Source organism: Danio rerio, chromosome 15 (assembly GCF_052040795.2).
Source record: "Danio rerio strain M-AB ecotype USA chromosome 15, GRCz13ab, whole genome shotgun sequence".
NCBI classification, from domain to species: Eukaryota; Metazoa; Chordata; class Actinopteri; order Cypriniformes; family Danionidae; genus Danio; species Danio rerio.
The window spans coordinates 38,625,001-38,646,294 of NC_141035.1; the positions used below are offsets into that span (position 1 = coordinate 38,625,001).

General features: G+C 35.7%; 1 protein-coding gene and 1 long non-coding RNA gene across 3 annotated transcripts in view; one reads left to right on the forward strand and one right to left on the reverse strand.

Annotated features, from left to right (window-relative positions):
* LOC141377891 (uncharacterized) overlaps window positions 1-21,294 on the reverse strand; it is a 194,799-nt gene that overhangs the window by 38,012 nt on the left and 135,493 nt on the right. The window lies entirely within an intron of this gene.
* nyap2a (neuronal tyrosine-phosphorylated phosphoinositide-3-kinase adaptor 2a) overlaps window positions 1-21,294 on the forward strand; it is an 82,482-nt gene that overhangs the window by 20,833 nt on the left and 40,355 nt on the right. The window contains exon 3 of the mRNA XM_087284452.1: window positions 7,336-7,643. Within this exon, the coding sequence (XP_087140578.1) occupies window positions 7,336-7,643 (308 nt within the window). The remainder of the gene's footprint in view (window positions 1-7,335; window positions 7,644-21,294) is intronic.

A 21,294-nucleotide genomic window follows, 5' to 3' on the forward strand; every position in this document is an offset into this window, starting at 1 on the left:
TTCCCCAATTTCTGTTAAATGGAGAGCAGATTGTTTCAACACCTTTCTAAACATAATTGTTTTAATAACTCATTTCTAATAACTGAATTTTTTTTTTTATCTTTGTCATGATGACAGTAAATAATATTTCACTAGATATTATTCAAGACACTTCTTTACAGGTTAAAGTGACATTTGAAGGCTTAACTAGCTTAATTAAGTTAACGAGGCAGGGTTAGGGTAATTAGGCAAGTTATTGTATAATGATGGCTTGTTCTGTAGATTATCGAAAAAAACAATTGCTTAAAAGGACTAGTAATTTTGACTTTAAACACTGCTTTTATTTTAGCCGAAATAAAACAAATAAGACTTTCTCCAGAAGAAAAAAATATTATCAGACATACAGTGAAAATTTTCTTGCTCTGTTAATATAATATATATATATATATATATATATATATATATATATATATATATATATATATATATATATATATATATATATATATAAATTTATTCCTGTGATTCAAAGCTGAATTTTTGGTGTCATAATTTCTGTCCTGTCATAATAATAAATAAATATTGTCATCAATGACACATACATGGTGCTCAATTATATATATATTGGTGTGTGTATATATATATATATATATATATATATATATATATATATATATATATATATATATATATATATATATATATATATATATATATATATATATTGGTGCTCAATTATAAAAATGCTATTTATTGTCATCAGTGTTGAAGTTTTCATTTGATAAACAGAGAGGGGCAGCGTGGTGGCGGCAGTGAGTAGTGCTGTTGCCTCACAGCAAGGCGGTCGTTGGTTCGATGTATAAAATGATTCAATCTTACTACAAAAACATTTTTAAATGGCAGTATTTAAATAAATGACAACAGTTTTATTATTATGAACATTATAATAGTTTCTTAGTGTTCCATTATTATTATTATTATTATTATTATTATTATTATTATTATTATTATATAGTGCCCTAGTGTCCCACCAGTGACCACAATATCGTACTGTTACTCATGTGATATTGGTTTTATTCAACAGTTCGACAGCATAATTGTGTATATAACAACAACAACAACGAAAAAAATCCAACACGGAGAGTCTCAAAAATCCTTTTGTATGAGGAACTACTTTCTTCTGTCATTCATTTACTTTTGCTCTGCTCAGTATGACAGGCTGAATCTCCGAAATTATATTTATTTAAAATAGGCACTATCCTTATAAATAAACTGCATAATTGCAGTCTAAACAGTTACATTCTCCACTAAAAAAAGCCTCAAAAGTACATTATGTTGTCCAACAGCTTCAATATTTGTCAAACTGTACTGAGTCTGTATGTTGTCACTGTATGTGGACTCTTGTTATTACTGCTGTTATTACAGGAATATTGCATGGCTATCAGCTAATTAGATTTGAGAATTTAGTTCACTATATTAATTTTGTTTTTGTGTTTTTAATCAAATAAATGCAGCCTTGCTTAACATAAGAGACCCTTTAAAAAAATTTAATTATTCCAAACTTCAAACCACCAGTGTACAGTGTGTCATATTTCATGTTTGCTAGAACACTAAATCAATAGAACACAAGTACACAGCCAAACACATGCTGATCACTGCTCACTCTTTCCATTAATACCATTAGCTTTCTAAATCCAAGCTGTGTCCTACTAACCGCTATTGTCAAGACCTTTAACCCCGTTATTCTATCTTTCCATGCAAATCCATCTATTGATTTATACCGTCCAGATGATATTTTACATCCTCAAACCAACCCTTAAGCCCTCACACAAACCCTTCAGCGTTTTCATTAAGGCATTATTTATTATGTTTATTAATCTATTGTACAAATGGGGGCCATTAGCTGCTCCCCATAATAAAAATGCTTTCTGGTTTTACTACCTTTTGGGGACAATAGCTACCCACAACGTAAGCAAAACCCACACATACACAGAACTGCACAGTGTAAGCTAGCTTGCATGGACAAACACTGTAGAAGATGATGCTGGTGTAAGCTGGTCTTTCTGGCACGAATAGCAAGCGCTACACTTCTCTGCTAATGTGAACATCCATCAGTGCGGTGATGGAGTCACAATGATGATACAATCACTTCCCAAAATCATGTCACATTATTTTTATGACAATAAGTCAGCGGGGTTGGGACTTAAAAGAAAGAGAGTTTGAATTACAACATACACTGTAAAAATGCTGGGTTCCAAACAATCAACTTGTGCTGGGACAACATGAAGAAATCAAGATACAGTAACTTAATAGTTTTTACAAATTTAAGTAGATTGAACATAAATTAATTAAGTTGTCCCTAAAAAAAAAAAAAACTCAAGAATTGTGTTGTTTCAGCTCATTTTAATTAAGTAGTTTGAACAAACAGCAAACATATTTTTGAGTGTGTTATTATTATTATATTTTAATATTTATTAATATTATTATTATTATTATTATTACTATTATTAGGGGCCAAAGTTATTAAATTCATGTCAACAGGTGAAACATTTTTTATTTACAATTGACCATTGTGTTGCCATGATGCCAAACGGCATTGAGGCTGTATTCAATTCAGCTTTATTTGTATAGTGCTTTTACAATGTAGATTGTGTCAAAGCAGCGTCACATAAATGGTCATAGTAACTGGATCAGGGTAGTTCAGTTTTTAGTGTTTAAGTTCAGTTCAGTTCAGTTTAGCTCAGTTCAGTGTGATTTAAAATCATTACTGAGAGTTCAAACACTGAAGAGCAAATTCATCGATGTGTAGCTCTACCAATCCTGAACCATGCGAGCCAGTGGCAATAGCGGAGAGAGAAAAAAAACTTCACCTGAGAGTGAAGAAAAAAAACTTTGAGAGAACCAGACTCAGTTGGGCACAACCATTTTAATTTCTCCGTTGGCCAAAAGTCATGTGCAGAGCTTCAGTCATGTGCAGAGCTTCAGTCACCGTGGTATCTCTGCAATGTTTATACATACTGACACCAAAATGTAGGGCATTTTGGGCCAACACCACACAGCCAGCGCTGAGAAAACAAACTGTGTTGCTGGCTCGTGTTGGCTTGTGTCTGGTCTTGTCTGGACAAAAAAGGCTGCGTATGAACACACCAAACGGACAGCTGCCGACTAAAAAGGAAGTGCAAGTTCTGAGCCTACACTGTAACAAATTGCTGTAAAATCTATTCTATTACAGGTAAATTTGATTGCCAGTAATACTGTAAAATTTACAAATGGACTTTACCAATTACAGTTGTGCTTTAAAGGGCACCTATGATGAAAATCATCTTTTGTAAGCTGTTTGGACAGAACTGTGTGCAGGTATAGTGTGTTCACAGTCATATGGTGATACAGTGCTATAAACACAATAAGTCTATTTAAAAAAAAAAATCCTGGCGTTAAAATAGGATCCAAATCCCTCCTATTTTGAGGCTGACCGCAATATGATGTAAGAGTTCGGAAATTCCCACCCATCCAATTGATTGACAGTCACGTACTAACATGTCTCTGTAGTAACGCGTATAATCATAACAACAAGACAGGACGTGTGCAAAGCTACCGGGAATAAAAGATCTGTTCAGCGGTCTGTGATCATCAATCATCATCAAATGTGCTCATGTATGAGTTTACGTTTACGTTTTAAACGTTTAAATGTTTTTAAAACAGTGCATGTTGGTAATGAATTACACCGATTTTACCGTCTTCATCACCACAGCCGCATGCCAGTACAATTATAACAGAAGACGCTTTAATCCCACTTTGTGGACGTTAAATCAGGTTTATTTTGTAAATTAACATAACGGATATCTATACAGCAGTGGATATTAACATGTATCCTGTCACATTTAACAAGCAAAAACAGAGCAAAGACAAAGTAAAATGAGAGACCAAATCAACTGACCAAAAGCCATCACTATATAACCAAAATGAAACGAAAACGGTGGTGTGAAGAACGATGCGACTAAAAATGAATGTCCACTCAAGACGGTGTGAAGTGTGACCTGCTGAGAGGGAGGAAAAAGTGCAGACCATACAAGAAAGACAAGACGGATGACAAAACACACACACGGATGAAGGGATGGAGAGGAAGGAGAGATGAGGGCCGCTGGTGCAGTGAGGCTGGCAGACAGACTCTCAATCAGTCTTTATGAACCACAACAGCACCACACCCTTCTGCGCATGTGTGTGTGTGCGTGTGTGTGTGAGTGAATGGTTACTTAAAGCCAACGCGAGTAAATCCTGTCTGCCCTTTAGTATGATTAGTTTTCCTCTGACAGAGAGAGAGAGAGAATTTGAGAGACAGCAATTGAACTGACTGCCCTCTTCTCTCGCTCTCTGTCTCTCCCTCTCTCTGTCTCTCACTAACAGACAGATGAAAGTAACTCAATTTTTATGGAATATTCGGTGCAGAAATCATCTTCAAATCCTGCCAAATTGCTCTGAATTGGATTATGCAGAAATGTCTTTTAGGCTAGATGGATTCATGAAGTTACGAGGGAGCCTATAGTATAGATGGATGATGGGAATTCTCTTTTCCTCTATATAACATTCTTATATTTCAAAAGGGGAATATTTTAGCATATTTATATTGCATATGAAGCAAAATATGAAACATTCCAACCCAAGCTCATTCTGGAAACGTAGCCCCGCGGACGTTTCTGGAGGCCGCGATTTACGTGGCTGGAGGTACGTAAAGGCCGCGTTTGGTTTTTTTCGAGCGAACGCTGCGGGGCAGTGTGGCGCCGCTCCGCTCCTCCTCTTCGCGCTCGCCGGCCGACGGCTCGCCTCCGAGTGGAGGGCTTTCCCGATGCAATCAGTTTGTCTGCTTAGCTCACAGCGTTGCGTCGGCGGAGCGGAGGCCCCGGAGGAGGAGCCGGAGCCGGCCGCAGTGGACGACGACCGGGATCGAGTCCGGGGAACAGCATGTTCCGGAAATCAGGTAAGACAAAAAACGGAATCCGAAATATAAGGGCGAGAACGCGGCGGGATCCGAAAACGTGGTCGAAATCGAAGACGAGGGCTTTTGCTTTTTTTTTTTCGATCCGGCGACTTTTCGCGCGAGAACGGAGCGGGCGCGCTGCGCGCTCCCGAGAGGCGCCCGAAACGCGAAAAAGCGCGCACAGCGGCCTCTCGCGGATCCGCGAAAACAAAAAAACGCTCGAATACGTACCTTCCGGGACGTAAATCGCGGTCCGCAGAAACGTCCGCGGGGCTACGTTTCCACAATGAGCCCGGGTTGAAACATTCACATGAAACTGTAATTATAAAATACCTACACACTGTAAAAATGAATATTTGTATGATGTTGAACTATTATTCTTGAATGGGATTAGTTTAAACGACTTAATATTATGTTAAATTTGCGCATATTTGTGTTAAAAACGTTAACAAAATTATTATCTTGAATGTTGATTGGATGTAATATTGTTTTAAAGCTGAAGAAACATAGAAACTTAGCAGACCTCAAATTAAATTTACAATAAAAAAAGTTTCGACCAATTATCCCCCCTCCACCCCTTTCAGCAGGGTATTTTCACACCTCTAGTTAGAAAAATGTCAGGAAAGTGGGTGAGTGCAGCTGTTGGTTGGAGTGTCGAGTGGTGAAAGAGGGAAGGGTTTGCATGAAAAAGGGAGTTTCAGTACATGCGCTACAGCTGATTTTCACACCAGCAACACAAACACAAATGCAGGGTAGAGAGTAGCTGAGTTTTCATCCAAAGATGCTAATTAAATTCATGCGCAAAACTGGAATATCGCATGTAATGCCGAGTTTAGACTGCATGATTTTCAAAGTAGTCGTGTCACAGATGTTTTCACACTGCATGACTATCTGGGCTAGCGTTTCGTCGCTGCTTTGTTTACACTGCAAGATGGATTGGTGACAGCGACATTCACACTGCATGACTTTACTATAGGAAGAATCGCCGACAACTTCATCCAAACTACGTCTCACAGCCAAAAACACGTAGTATATCTTTTGTTATTAACTACATAATGAGAAAGAAGCCTTTAATGGGGTAGAACATGTACATGTTTGCTCACCTGGGTTTAAAGGGAATTAGTCATTTCTCCTCAACGTTGATAATAAACCAATTTCTTTCTGTATGAAACGTCAAACAGACACGGTTGCTCCTGAGTCCTGTCAAACCTCCACTAGTTTTTCCTCCATTTCGTGGGTCCAAATAAACCGAAAAAGAGTGCTTTTAACTTCTCCCCCAGCCTCCCGCTGGCCTGCAGCAGGTATACACACACGCACACGCAAGTGAAAGCTGCTCTCTCATTGGCTGTAGGTGATGGCTGATGTTATTTTCAGTCAAAACTCAATTCACACGGCATGATTTGAATCGCCGACAGCTCCAGATATTTAGCATGCCAAATATCTCACAGGCATCGGCGACTCATCAGCGATTCTCTCAGATCGCGTCTTTGATCGTTCATACTGTGTGATTGTCACTCACGTGCACGAGCAGCGATTTGCCTGTGATTTCAGGCATTTGTCGGCGATTTCTCAAAACCTGTCGGCGAGCCAAAATCGGGGCTAAAATCACGCAGTCTGAACTAGGCATAAGACATGCGAATAAAGCAGCGTTTCCAGTAGTAAAAGTGAACAAAATTGTCACTTTCTGATTAACTAATGCCACATCAAAAGTAAATATGGATTTTGCTGTGGTAGGAGAGGCTGAGTCAATCTTTTCTTTATTCTGTACTGCTTGATAATGTTTTGTTCAGGATTCCTCTCAGGACCCCACCGAATCAAATATTTCAAACATATTTTCAAGAATACTACAAGGTTATTCACATGCAATTAATTTGAAAGAGGACCTATCAGGTCATAAATCTCCACAAATGTCCTCTGATCTGTCATCAGAATAAAATTCAATTTAGCAAATGAAATAATTCCGCTCTATTCTGGATTGTCGTTTGTTTCTGAAATGCATCCATTATTTATAAGGGGTTAAATGTTTGGTCACACTTTACAATAAGCTTTCATTAGTTAATGTATTTACTGACATGAACTACTAATGAACAACACATATACAGCATTTATTAATCATTGTTCATCACTTACTAATGCATTATTAAAACCCAAATTCATGCTTGTTAACATTAATGACCAGAAGTGAACAGGAACTAACAATCAACAACTGTATTTTGATTAATGTTAATAAACATGAATAAATAGTAAAATAAATGTATTGTTCATTGTTTGGTCATGTTAATAAGTACATTAACAAATACAACCTTATTGTACAGTGTTACCAAAAGTAGGTAAAGTGCAAATATAAAAAGCTGAAGTGAAGTGTGTTCGGATTGTTTCAGGATTGGTGAGGACGTGGCCCGTGTGACAGAGGGAGGAGGATATGCAGGTAAACACTTCCGCATGGGTTTCATGACTATGCCGGCGCCTCAGGACCGCGTTCCTCCTCCCTGCGGCCCGGGCTTCACTGTCCGCTCACAGTCTTTGCACTCAGTGGGAGGAGGAGAAGAGGAGGGCAGTCCCACCTCACGAAAACAACCTCCACCCAAACCCAGACGAGACCCCAACACCAAACTCAGCACCTCCTCAGAGACCGTCAATGCCGGCCTCAGCACCGGCAAAAGTGCCAAGGACAGTGAGAAATTTGACGGTAAGAACTCTTCTAGTTGCAAATATTCATTAGGGGTACCAAAGGGTCCTTATAAAGTATTCAATAAGATTTTTTTTTACATTTAAGGTCATAAAAAGTCTTAAAAGGTCTTATTATTACTTGCGAGAGGTCTTCTCATGAGTAATCACAAGAGGAATTTTTGGTGATGGAATTTTACATGATAGTGTGACTTTGATCTATTATTTTCCTTCGGCTTAGTCCTTTTATTTATCACGGGACACCACAATGGAATGAACCGCCAACTATTACAGCTTATGTTTTATGCAGCGGATGCCCTTCCAGCTGCAACCCAGTACTGGAAAACATCGATACACTCTTGCATTCACACACATATACCATGACCAATTTGGGAAACCCAGTCCAACACAGGGAGAACATGCAAACTCCACACAGAAACGCCAACTGACCCAGCCGGGACCCGAACCAGTGACCTTCTTGCTGTGAGGCAACATGCATTTTTTAATTAGTTTGTTTTACCTGATTCATTTAATGTTGAACTGGTTAGCCTCTTAACTTAGGTAATTAATTTGAGTGTAAAAGATTAATAAAAAAATGTTAATATATATATATATATATATATATATATATATATATATAATATATATATATATATATATATATATATATATATATATATATATATATATATATATATATATATATATATATATATTTATTTATTTATAATTTTTTATTTGTGGACATTATGTAGAGTATTTTTTTTTTCATCTGGTCTTAAAATAGTCTTAATTTGATTTAATACATTTTTTTATAGTATAATTTGGTTCCATAAAAAAATAAATATGTTTTAACATATATTATATTTATTTATATGTGGGTTTAATTTATGTGAAATATTATAATAATTGAAAATATATTTTATTTTATTTTTGGCAAGGCTATACTTTAAAATAATTTACCATTTCAATAATATTCATGACATTTAATAATGCTAATTTTATTTTGTTTAATTATCATTTTATAGTACAAAACTATTCAGAAATAATTCTAACGTGCTGATTAAATGATAAAGAAACATTTTTATTTTTAATAAACTGTTGTGCTGCTCATTATTTTTGTGGGAACTAGGATACATTTTTATAGAGTTATAATTAATTATAATTAAAAAACTATATTAGCACATCAATTGTGTGTAAAATGACAGCAATGTCTTTAAATAATGAAAACAATTTTAAAATAAGTGCTTTCTAACTTAATATATTTCAGAATTATTGTTTGTGAAGTAGTATTAACATAAATAAACTGTTTTCTTTTAGGGTGGTTCATTCCGCTGTGGCGACCCCTGATAAATAAAAGACTAAGCCGAAGAAAAAGGAAAGAATTAATAACTATTGTCCATTAGAATATATTTTAGAGATGTTTTGTTTCTTGTAATGCCAAGATTAATTTTCAGCTGTCATTACCCCAATCTTTAGTCACATGATCCTTCAGAAATTATATAACATCATATTCTCATTTGTCGCTCAAGCAAAATGTAGTATTTTCCATGTTGAAAAGCATTATGCAGCTTCTATATTTTATAGCATATGCACATCAACCATCAACTCTTATAAAATATGATCGCAACCAGCAAGCATTCCCTCCCTCCACAAACAAATACACACACACGCGCATCACAAGACATCTCTTATTTTTTCCCTCCACTTCACTGTTGTATGCAAATATCCTCTCTTCTGCCATCTCTGTCATGCATGCCTTGTTCTCATGGATCATTACACACACACACACACACACACACACACACACACACACACACACACACACACACACACACACATCAAACACTCTTCTGTGCAATGCACATCACAAAGCAAGAAATTCTATAAACTATAAACATACGCACAAGCACCAAGAAAAGGGAAAAAAACAAATTCAAGCAAACTCCACACACACAAAAAAATTTGTAAAAAGCATTCAGTGGTAAATCAATTAATTGATTATTGCTTTGAACAAGGATCTGAATTTGTGGAAACTGACATCTCTAATACACACCATACATATCCATCAAAAATAGAAAGAAAAATGAAATAAACACCATACAGTGTGAAAAAATCTGTTTTCTATGGTTAAAAAAACAGAATCCCAAGATTGTTGTCAGAATTTTTCAGTTAAAAACACAATAGAAACAGCTAAATAAATGTCAACATTTTACAGTAAACTGACACATTTCATTATTTTATAGTGTTAATACACCAATGCTTTAAAGTACTTACATCTACAGCAGGCGGCATGGTGGCTCAGTAGTTAGCACGTTGTTAACGTTGTTGCCAGCCAGAAGGTTACTAGTTCGAGTCCTGACTGGGCCAGCTGGCATTTCTGTATGCAGTTTGCATGTTTTCCCATGTTCGCGTGGGTTTCCTCCAGGTTTCCCGCACAGTTTAAAGACATTCTTTATTTTGATGGTCCATCTGAGTATCAGTAGACTATCTGCTAAATATCTGCTCTTGATACTGCTCCTTTAACAGACATTATACTGACTATAAGAAACTTTGCAAGTACACTAACCCTAACCCCAACCTAACAGTCTACTTACAATCTAATAAGAATTAGTTGGCATGTAGATGCAATGTTACTTAAATTCAACAAATGGACCATGAAAATAAAGTGTGTTATTAATAAACTAAATTTGCCATAGTGTATGAGTGTGTGTGTGTGTTTGTGTTTGTGTGTGTGTGTGTGTGTGTGTGTGTGTGTGTGTGTGTGTGTGTGTGAATGAGAGTTTATGGGTGTTTCCCGGTATTAGGTTGCAGCTGTTTTATGCGTAAAACATATTCCGGAATAGTTGGCGGTTCATTCCACTGTGGCGACCCCTGATTAATCAGGGACTAAGCCGAAGGAAAATGAATGACTGAACATCTACACATCGTGAAGTTTATTCATAAACTAATTTCGAGAGGATCATGTGCTTAATTGACACAGCTGGCCCCGAGTCAAGCTAATTTACAAACCACCAATCAGACGATTCCTAACTCAGTATAAATAACCAAAGCATCTTACCTTTGGTCATCTTTGTCTTGAAGAATCCCCCTTCCACCCCCTGTCCTCCTCTTTTTCCTCTATAGGGCAGCACGGCGGCCCAGTGGCTAGCAATGTGGCCTCACAGAAACTATGCCTCGGGTTCGTGTCTCTACCCGGCATTTCTGTGTGGAGTTCATGTTCTCCCCGTGTTCGTGTGGGTTTTCCCCGGGTCCTCCTTCTTTGCTGGCACCAGTGCTAACCAATCCGCCAATCCGCACAAATCAATGCTCATGTCAAACTATTTTTCTTACAAACAGAGAAACATGCTAATATCTAGAATATGCTCAGTGTCATTCACACGACTACTAACACACATGGCACTAAACAATGCAATGAGCATTATTTATCAACATCAGATGTAACATAAATGCTAATGTATTTCACTTATTAGGAAAAAAGCTAAAATAACCATAGTAATGTTGACAAAAAACATAAAAAGTGAAATGTGTAACGCAGGGAATTTACGCTTATTTGCCATACAGTGGGCGGCATGTTGCCTCAGTGGTTACCATTGTAGCATTTCTGTGTGGAGTTTGCATGGTTTCCCCATTTGCGTGGGTTTTCTGCAGGTGCTCCGGATTGTCCCACAGTCTAGAGACATGCGCTATAGGTAAATTGAGTACACTAAATTGGTCATAGTGTATGTGAGTGTGTGTATGGCTGTTTCCCAGAAGAAGATAATTTGAAGAATGCTAAAAATCAATAAGTGGTAAACCTGTAACCATTGACTTCCATAGTAGGAAAAACAGATGGTTACAGGTTTTCAGCATTCTTCAAAATATCTGAAAATGTTATTCTTTTTAACTTTTTTAAATATGTATATAAATAATGTTTCTTTCATCTGTCGGATAGTTTTAGGAGATTGTTTGTTTCAAAGAACAGTGTTTATTTAAATTAGATTTCATTTTGTTTGTACTAAAATAAATATTTTTATTCTTAATTCTGACTAGTTTAAAGGGATAGTTTACCCAAAAATGACAATTTACTCACTCACTATTTACTCTAGCCGTGTGTGGTTTCTTTTTTCAGTCGAACATAAAAGAAGATATTTTGAAGAATGCTGAAAACCTGTAGCCATTCACTTTCATAGTAGGAAAAACAAATGAAAGCCAATGGTTACAGGTTTCCATCTTTCGTCAAAACATCTTCTTTTTCTCTTCTTCAGTTTTATGGGATTGTTTGTTTCAAAGAACAGTGTTTAATTGAATTTATTTAAACATTTTGTTCATAATGAAATAAATATTTTTATTCTTAAATCTGACTAGTTTAAGTCAGAGATAACTCACTATTTACTCAGGCCTGTGTGGTTTATTTTTTCTGTGAAGCACAAAATAAATTTTAAAAAATGCTGAAAACTTTCATAGTAGGAAAAACAAATGGTTACAGATTTTCAGCATTCTTCAAAATATCTTCTTTTGCAAAATTTTCATTCTTTTTAACATTTTTCCAATAAGTAATGTTCCTTTAATCTCAAGCATAAAAGAAGATATTTTGAAGAATGCTGAAAACCGATAACCGTTGACTTCCATGGTCAAAAAAACAAATAGTTACAGGTTTTCAACATTCTTCAAAATATCTTCTTTTGCAAAATTTTTATTCTTTTTAACATTTTTTTCACAGTAAGTGATGTTTCTTTCATCTGTCAAGCACAAAATAAGATATTTTAAAGAATGCTAAAAACTGGTAACCACTGACCTCCATAGTAGGAAAAACAGATAGAAGTCAATGGCTACATGCATTCAGCATTCTTTAAAATAGACTGGGTTGCAGCTCGAAGGGCACCCGCTGCATAAAACATATGCTGGAATAGTTGGCGGTTCATTCTGCTGTGACGACCTCTGACAAATGAGAGACTAAGCCAAAGGAAAATAAAAAGGGAAACTTATTTTTAACCAGGTTACAGATTTCTACTTGCGAGTCACTGCAATGGTAAATAGCTTTACAAGCCGGCCATTGATTTGCTTTGAGAAGCACTTGATACACACTTAACTGCGGCGCTGCACACACTTGTACCTTGCAATGAGTCAGTGTGCTCTTTTTACATAACAGACAAGAGGTCAACACACAAACACACACATTCACTTTCATAGACACCTGTAAACACACTCCAGGATCTTTCTAGGAACAAGTGACATCAGCTTGTGTCCTGCTCTGATTGGTCACCTTGAGCCAGGAAAGCGTCCGGATTGGTCGCCTGCTGGCTGCAGTGTCATTATGAACGGGGGCAACCGTTGCTATGGGCAACATTCGGGCCTATAAGTGTTTTACCGGCAGTGACTCTTCAGACTGAATCAAGCAAAACACAAATGATGCCTCTCAGAAACAAGCACACTGCGACAAGGTCAACACACACACACCCACACACCCACATACACAAAGATGATAACTTATTTTACTGCACACATCCTGCAATGTGCTGGTCTGGCAGTTTTATATTATACAACTGTTCTACTTTACTATTCCACACACACACACACACACACTCATTTCCACACACATTAGCCTTGCTTTAACCCTTAACTTGATCTTTTTACTGAGCTGGGCTTATTTCAAGTGCTTTCCTTTTTAATTCAGAGCAGAAGCGCACATTACAGCACACCTAACCCCACTCCAGCACTTGACCCTGTTTTACAATGTTCGCAACCTCATTTAGACTACATTAACCCTCAAAACATCAGACGGCTCTTTGCGGTGAAATTTGAAACGCAGCCAATTTTGCCTGTACTATATAGAGCACATCAACCTGTTAGTAGATTCAACCTCAGACATATTTTGGCAGAAACTGTGATACAGTTTCAGGGGATTGTTTGTTTTATAAAACAGTGTTTATTTATTTCATTTTTCTTCTGAATAAAATAAATGTTTGTATTCTTAATTTGGACTAGTTAAAAGGGATAATTCAACCAAAAAATTTTGTTTGCTCACTCAATATTTACTCAACCCCGTGTGGTTTATTTTTTTCTGTCGAACATACAAGAAGATATTTTAAAGAAAGCTGGAAACCTATAACTATTGACTTCCATAGTAGGCAAAACAAATGAGAGTCAATGGTTACAGGTTTCCAGCTTTCTTCAAAATATCTTCTTTTTATCTTCTTGGTTTATTTTTTTCTGTTGAACACAAAAGAAGATTTTTTTGAAGAATGTTGAAAACCTGTAACCATTGACTTCAATAGTAGGAAAAACAAATGGAAGTCTCGAAGAATGCTGAAAACCTGCAACCATTGACTTCCATAGTGTAAAAAACAAGTGGAAGACAATGGTTACAGGTTTCCAACTTTCTTCAAAGTATCTACTTTTTATCTTCCTGATTTAAATTTGTTTCTGTTGAACACAAAAGATATTTTGAAGAATGCTGAAAACCGGTAATCACTGACTTCCATAGTAGAAAAAAACAAAAGCAAGTTAAAGTCAATGAATTCAGGTTTCCAGCTTTCTTCAAAACATCTTCTTGGTTCCTTTTTTTCTGTTTAACACAAAGGAAGATATTTGGAAAAAAGCTTTTAACTGGTAACCATTGATTTCCATAATAGGACAAACAAACACAAGTCAATGGTTACAGGTTTCCAACTTTCTTCAAAGTATGTTCTTTTTATCTTCTTGGTTTCTTTTTTCTGTTGAACACAAAATCAATTTTGGGAAAAAAATAAACCTGTAACTGCTGACTTCCATAATAAGAAAAACAAATGAAAGTCAATGGTTACAGATTTAGAGCTTTCTTCAAAATATCTTCTTTTTATCTTCTTGGTTTCATTTTCTGTTGAACACACAAAAAAAGATATTTTGAAGAATGATGAAAACCAGGAACCATTGACTTCCATAGTAGGAAAAACAAATTGATATCAATGGCTACAGGTTTCAAGCATTCTTCAAAATATCTTCTTTTGTGTTTGACAGAAGAAACATCACTTATTGCAAAAATTTTAAAAATAATTCAATTTTCGCTAATATTCTGCCATTTGTAAACATTTGTAAGCTATAGAAAATGAAACACTACCACTTCAAAAAAAAATCTTTTTTTCATACATGTGTTTTCTGCTTTTCTAACCAAGAGAATATTTATAATTCAACAATCTGTAGTGCTGTAATGTCTCTTCTATGTCCGAGTAATGATCTGTAGACAGAGACAGAGATATTGGGGGGTTTTGTGTGTTTTACTCACTTTAGCTTCAGGCTCTTTGGCATTTCCACCACACCAAGGATTATTCCTCTAGAGAAGCCTCAAAGAGCTCAACATCTCTCCTCCTTCTTTTCTCCTCTCTTCTTTCTCTCCCTCGAGCTCCATGAGCTCTACACTTCCCCCATCTCCATCCATCCTTCACTGTTAAGCCTTCTTTTCCCACCCTACTTTGGCACCCTATTTGTTTTCCTCATCGCTGTCCTCTTTTATCTCACTCATTTATATATTCTCAAAGACCCGCCCACTTTTCCTTCATCCAAATGTAGACTATAATATGATATAACTTCCAAATACATGAAATAGAAAAGTCTTTCAACATCTGTCTTCCCTTTTTCCTCATTTTGAGGCACAACTGATGTATAACGTTCATCATTTCATTTTCTTTTCGGCTCAGTCCCTTTATTGATCAGGGGTCGCAACAGAGGAATGAACCGCCAACTTATCCAACATATGTTTTGCGTAGCGGCAGTGTTGGGAAGGTTACTTTGGAAATGTAATAGATTACAGATTACAAATTACCCTATTTAAAATGTAATAAGTTACTGTAATTTTCGATTACTTTATAAAAGTAAAGTAACTAATTACATTTGATTACTTTTTGATTACTTTTAATTTTCTAATAAACATTTTTAACTAAATAATTTTCAAGCATTTATACAGAGCAGGAGTGAGCTTACAGTAGCTCTGTTTACTGTTAGAATCTCAAAAGCTTTCATCACTTAAATAAAATTTATTTAATTTATTTAAATTTAAAGTAGAGCCACCACAAAACCAGACCTTATCACAAAAACATGTTTACTGTTGTTTCAAAATCACAATGTTAGTTAGTTGTGCAGGTGATTTATGGGGCATTTGCAATAAAAAAATACATCTAATTTTTGAAATTTTCATTTTTAAATCGAATCCACTTAAATCCAAATCAATCTTAGTGATCAATAAAACTGCCAATGAAACATATGAGGCAGAACTGTTCATTTCAATTATTTACTGTAAATAATATGCTGTACCAAACAGGAATAAATCATAGTACATAACAGCAAAAACAAAACAATCCAATAACACCAGGTGTTACACATTTTAAACAGTATTGATCCGCGATGTGTAAATGTAGCTTGTGTGGTAACTACTGCGCTACTTCACTAATAAAATAGCTTCGCTACTGTGAAAAGCAATTTGATTTTTTAGCGACGCTACCGTCACGCTACTGAGAAATGTAGTTAAGCTAGCTACACTGGTAATGTGATAACATCACTTTGGCCAGAGGAGTCTGCTGGTGCCCTGAAATTCCCAAATCGATAACTTTATAAATCATAATATATCATTAGAAATGAAAGGGTCTGTTTTTATTTCTGTACACTCACGATAACGACAAAAACATTTGCTTTTATAAAACAAAGAAACGCTAGCTTACATACCTGCAGATGCTTCCTCATGCTTTTCAATGGCAAAGAGGATTAGACATGGCTATTAATTTGATTTAACAGTAGGGGGGACAATAAATATAACATTTCTTATGAGCAATTTTTAAAGGATTTTTTTAAGGGGACAGAAATAATACAGCCGAATTGTACTTGTATGTCTCCGCAGTTAAAAATGGTTTTATTGTTCATATTACAGCATGGAGACTACATCATTATGGTTATTTTCAAAGTTTTTCTCAGGTTCAATGACAAAGCAAATTTTTTTTTGAAAACTATTTATTGCATTGTTTGTTGTGTTGTTTACAGTCAACAGACTGACTCCTGAAGCCGAATAAATGCAGGAAAAGACATTTTCCATACTCATAATAACTAACTGGTTTACATTAAACTTGTTAAATTGAGAGATCATATTGTAAATTGGTGAGCCTGTGAGGTTCATCTGCTAAACAGCCACAACTCAGAAAACATAAAAAAAAATGTTCACCCCTAAAAGAATTGTCATTATCCTTTCAATAAAGCACAACACCCTTACCTGACACTGTACATCTGACTGACCCTGCTCTGCCTGTTCCTCAATCAGTTCTTTCTCCTCTGCCTGTGATTGATAATGTGACATTAGTATTTTCATAAGCACTCATTCTGAAAGCCAAATTGCTTAATATGTGAACTTTTTGTACTTGGAGTTTTGCTGCACTGAAAAATTATCTTATGTCCATTTTCCTTTTCTCTGTCATTTTATCATTGAGGTAAAGTTGGTTTTATATTTGCACATTCAGTCTCTCATAATATAACCTCAGAAGAGTATTCATTGGAAATTCTAAATAGTAAAATTATATTAGCAGCCAACAACCATCAAAGTACAGCATTGTTTACAGTTAGTGTTAATATTATATTGGTTTACCTAAAGGTTCTATAAAGACATTGCAACTGATACAAAATACAGCAGCCAGAGTTTTATTGAAATTGAAGACACAAGAACATATCACAGCAGCATTAATAGAATACATTTTAGGATTCTTTTATTAGTTTATAAGGCACTACACAACATGACACCTTTCATACTTTTCTGACTGCTTAACAAAATATAATCCAAACCATTTGCTACGCTCTTCTAGCACTCGACTTTTAGAATTTCACTTTGTAAATCTGATGCGATCTGGCGGCACTTCTTTTAGTCACTATGCTGCAAAATCTTGGAATTATCTCCCAAATTAAGTAATAGAATCCCCCAGAATTTATTTTTTAAAAGCTTGTTAAGAAGCACCTTTTTAAAATTGCGTATGAATATAAGTTTGTGAAGTTTATGCAATTTATCTATATCGTGTAGGTTTATGTACATATGCATGTACGGTGTGTGTGCATGTATGTAAAGAATATTGTGTGTGGTTGTGTAGATGTATGCATATATGCGTGTACATGTATGCTTTTATCTGAGTATATATTTTGCTTTAATTGTCTAATATACATTATTTTGTATTTGGTTTATTTTACAATGCCTGTTTGTTGTTTGTGAAGTGCCTTGAGTTCCATGTATGTAGGAAAAGTGCTATACAAATAAAATGTATTATTATCATTATTATTAATGTTGTTTTGAAGTCAAACTTACATGAGATTTCAGTTCAAATACTCAAAGTACCATGGTAAACAATGTATGGAGCTGTCACTGAATGAATGTGCGAATATAAAACCAACTTTACCTCAATCATTTTATCTAGTCCATGACACTGCAATGCAAGTTTATTCTGTAGCACATTTTATATACAATGCTAATTCAAAGTGCTTTACATAAAGAATGAAAAACTATCATAAAAATCATCACAACAATAAAAACAAGGACATTTTGTATTTTAAATTAATTTAGTCACCTAAGAACAGAACTGAAATTGATTATACAAAAAATAAAGTGGGGCTAGTTTGGACGTACTGTAGCACAGTGCTCATTTAGCAAATCCACAGATAAACAATATGCTAATTGTGGCCGTTAATGTAAAGTTAACATTATGCCAAGTCGTCAAAAATGAAACAATGCACTTTGGCGTATTATTTTGCAGTGCGCCACTAACGTATGCAACAAGCTAAACAAGCATACGTTAACTACATAAGTCATTTTAACCGCTAATAGCCTAATACAGCAGATTCATGGATATCGGTAATCTGCATTTTTGCCGCAAATAATTTATAAATGATTCTGCATTAACTTTGAATAGAATCGATTTATTTAATGTGATTAATACACCATACTTACTCAAATTCAACACTGACCTGTAGCCACACACCTAACTTCTGCGTCTGTCTGTCTGTGACTGTGTTGACAGGCTGCGTGTACGTGAGGAGTAGGTGGATCAAACCACTATGAAGAAGCGGGGGTGAACTCTTTCTAAATGCATTTTAAATAATAAATGCGTTTTTTTTCTACTTAGACAATTATTTTAGGTGTACACACATATATTTTTCAAAATAGAGAGTGCGTTTATATATAAATATATATTTATATATTTTATTTGGTGAGGAGGACAATGAACATGGTCCCCCCTGATTTACGCCCGTGGTTGAGCCGCAAATCAAAAGCATCAGCTTGAATAAATGGCCTTAGCAGAAGCCATCGTGCATATCAAAAACGGGCAAAGCAATAGATTAATATTATTCAACATATCACAAAGATTTATAGAAAAATATTATATGTAACCCCATTTGTAATTTTTAACATTTTCAAAAGTAACTGTAATTTAATTACATATTTTTCTTAGTAACTGTAACTAATTACTGTTACTTTTATTTTGTAATTAAATTACGTAACGGCGTTACATGTAACTAGTTACTCCCCAACACTGCGTAGCGGATGCCCTTCCAGATGCAACCCATCACTGCAAAGCATCCATACACACTCATTTACATACATACACTACAGACAATTTAGCTTACCCAATTTACCTATACCACATGTCTTTGGACTTGAAACCAGAGCACCCGGAGGAAACCCACGCGAACATGGGCAGAACTCTGACTCAGCTGAGTCTCGAACCAGCTATCTTCTTGCTGTGAGGCCATCATGCTACCCACTGCGCCACCGTGATGCCATGTATTACTTTGTATACTTTGATTTTCATAGTACTGAAAGAGAATGATTCTAAGACACTGTACTATTTATTTAACTTTTTGATATTACATGTACATCTTATACCGAATTTTCCATTCATTCATTTTCTTTGCGGCTTTTTATTCATTAGGGGTTGCCACAGCGGAATGAACCGCCAATTTTTCCATTCAATCATTGCCAAAAGCGAAATAATATTATTGTTTTATAGAAAGTGTTCTTTGCATCTTTCTTTGCTTTATGGTACCATGGTACAAGCATATAAGGAAACAATGGTACGTTGATATATTACATGCTGACTGACTGATCTTATTCATTAGTTTTCTTTTTGGCTTAGTTAGTCTCTTTATTAATTTGGGGTCTCCACAGCGGAATAAACCGCCAACTTATCCAGCACATGTTTTACACACCGATGCCCTTACACACCCATACCATACACACATACACTACGGACCATTTTAGCTTACCCAATTCTCCTATACCACATGTCTTTGGACTGTGGGGGAAACCGGAGCACCCGGAGGAAACCCAGGTGAACATGGAGAGAACATGCAAACTCTGCACAGAAACGGCAACTGACCCAGCCGGGGCTTGAACCAGCGAACTTCTTGCTGTTAGGCAACAGCACTACCTACTGCACCACCGCGTCACCCTGACAGATCTCCAGTGTTGGGCAGTAGCGTCGCTACAAGTAGTAACTTACTTAACTACATTTCTCAGTATTTTGGCGGTAGCATCACTACTTTCTAAATCAAATAGCTTTTCTGTAGCGAAGCTATTATTTTAGGCAAGAAGCGCAGTAGCGTCCGCACAATATATATATTTACCGATCGCGGACCAATAAGTGATATATATATATATATATATATATATATAACTATATATATAGTTTAATGTAGTAACGGCTAAAATATACTATGGTAATTACCATAGTATATTAAATATTATTGACTTGGATTTAAGTTGCTTTGATTTAAAAATGAAAATTGCAAAAATAGCTTAGATGTGGCTAAGCTACTTTTGCCAAGTAGCTTTTAGCTTAGCTTGTTACATTTCCAAGAAGGTAGCTTTCAGTGTAGTTAAGCTACATTTTAAGTAGAGCAGCTAATATCTTAGCTCACTACATTTTTCAAGTAGCTTGCCCAACACTGCTGATCTCATATACCATGATATTTACTAGAAAATAGTAGTTCACATACACTATGGAACTTCCACATAAATGTCCAGAAGAACAAACACTCTGGTATGAATCTGATTGTATCCTCTTTTCTTCTATATGAACTCTCCCACAAAAATACTCTACAGTTATGGCTTTAGATCAGGGGTGCCCAAACTTTTTTTTGTATGAAGGGCCAAAAAAACAAATATCATTGAGAGATACATTGAGAACTACAGTGCATCCGGAAAGTATTCATAGCACTTCACTTTTTCCACCTTTATTTTTATGTTACAGCCTTATTCCAAAATGAATTAAATTCATTTATTTCCCTAAAATCCTACACAAGATACCCCAATAATGACAATGTGATTTTTTTTTAATTGTTGCAAATTTATTAAAAATAAAACACCTGAAAAATCACACGTTTATAACCTATCACAAACCAAACCACTTACTTAACGTACAGTCATAGGTATAGAGTATATGACCAGGAAATTATATAAAAAGTGGCTAACAACATTCTGAAGAACAATGTAAAACTCAAATGCAAAACCAAAAAATCCCACACTGAATCTTGGCAAGACACAACTACTCGCTAGAGACACAAGAGCCAATGCCACCTCACAATCAAAGCTGATGTAACGAAATTCCCATGCCCATAGCGCCTGCTTATTGACGTCAAAGTTTTCCCATTGAGAGCAATGGAGTATGCAAATTGAAAAACAAAACTAAAATGTC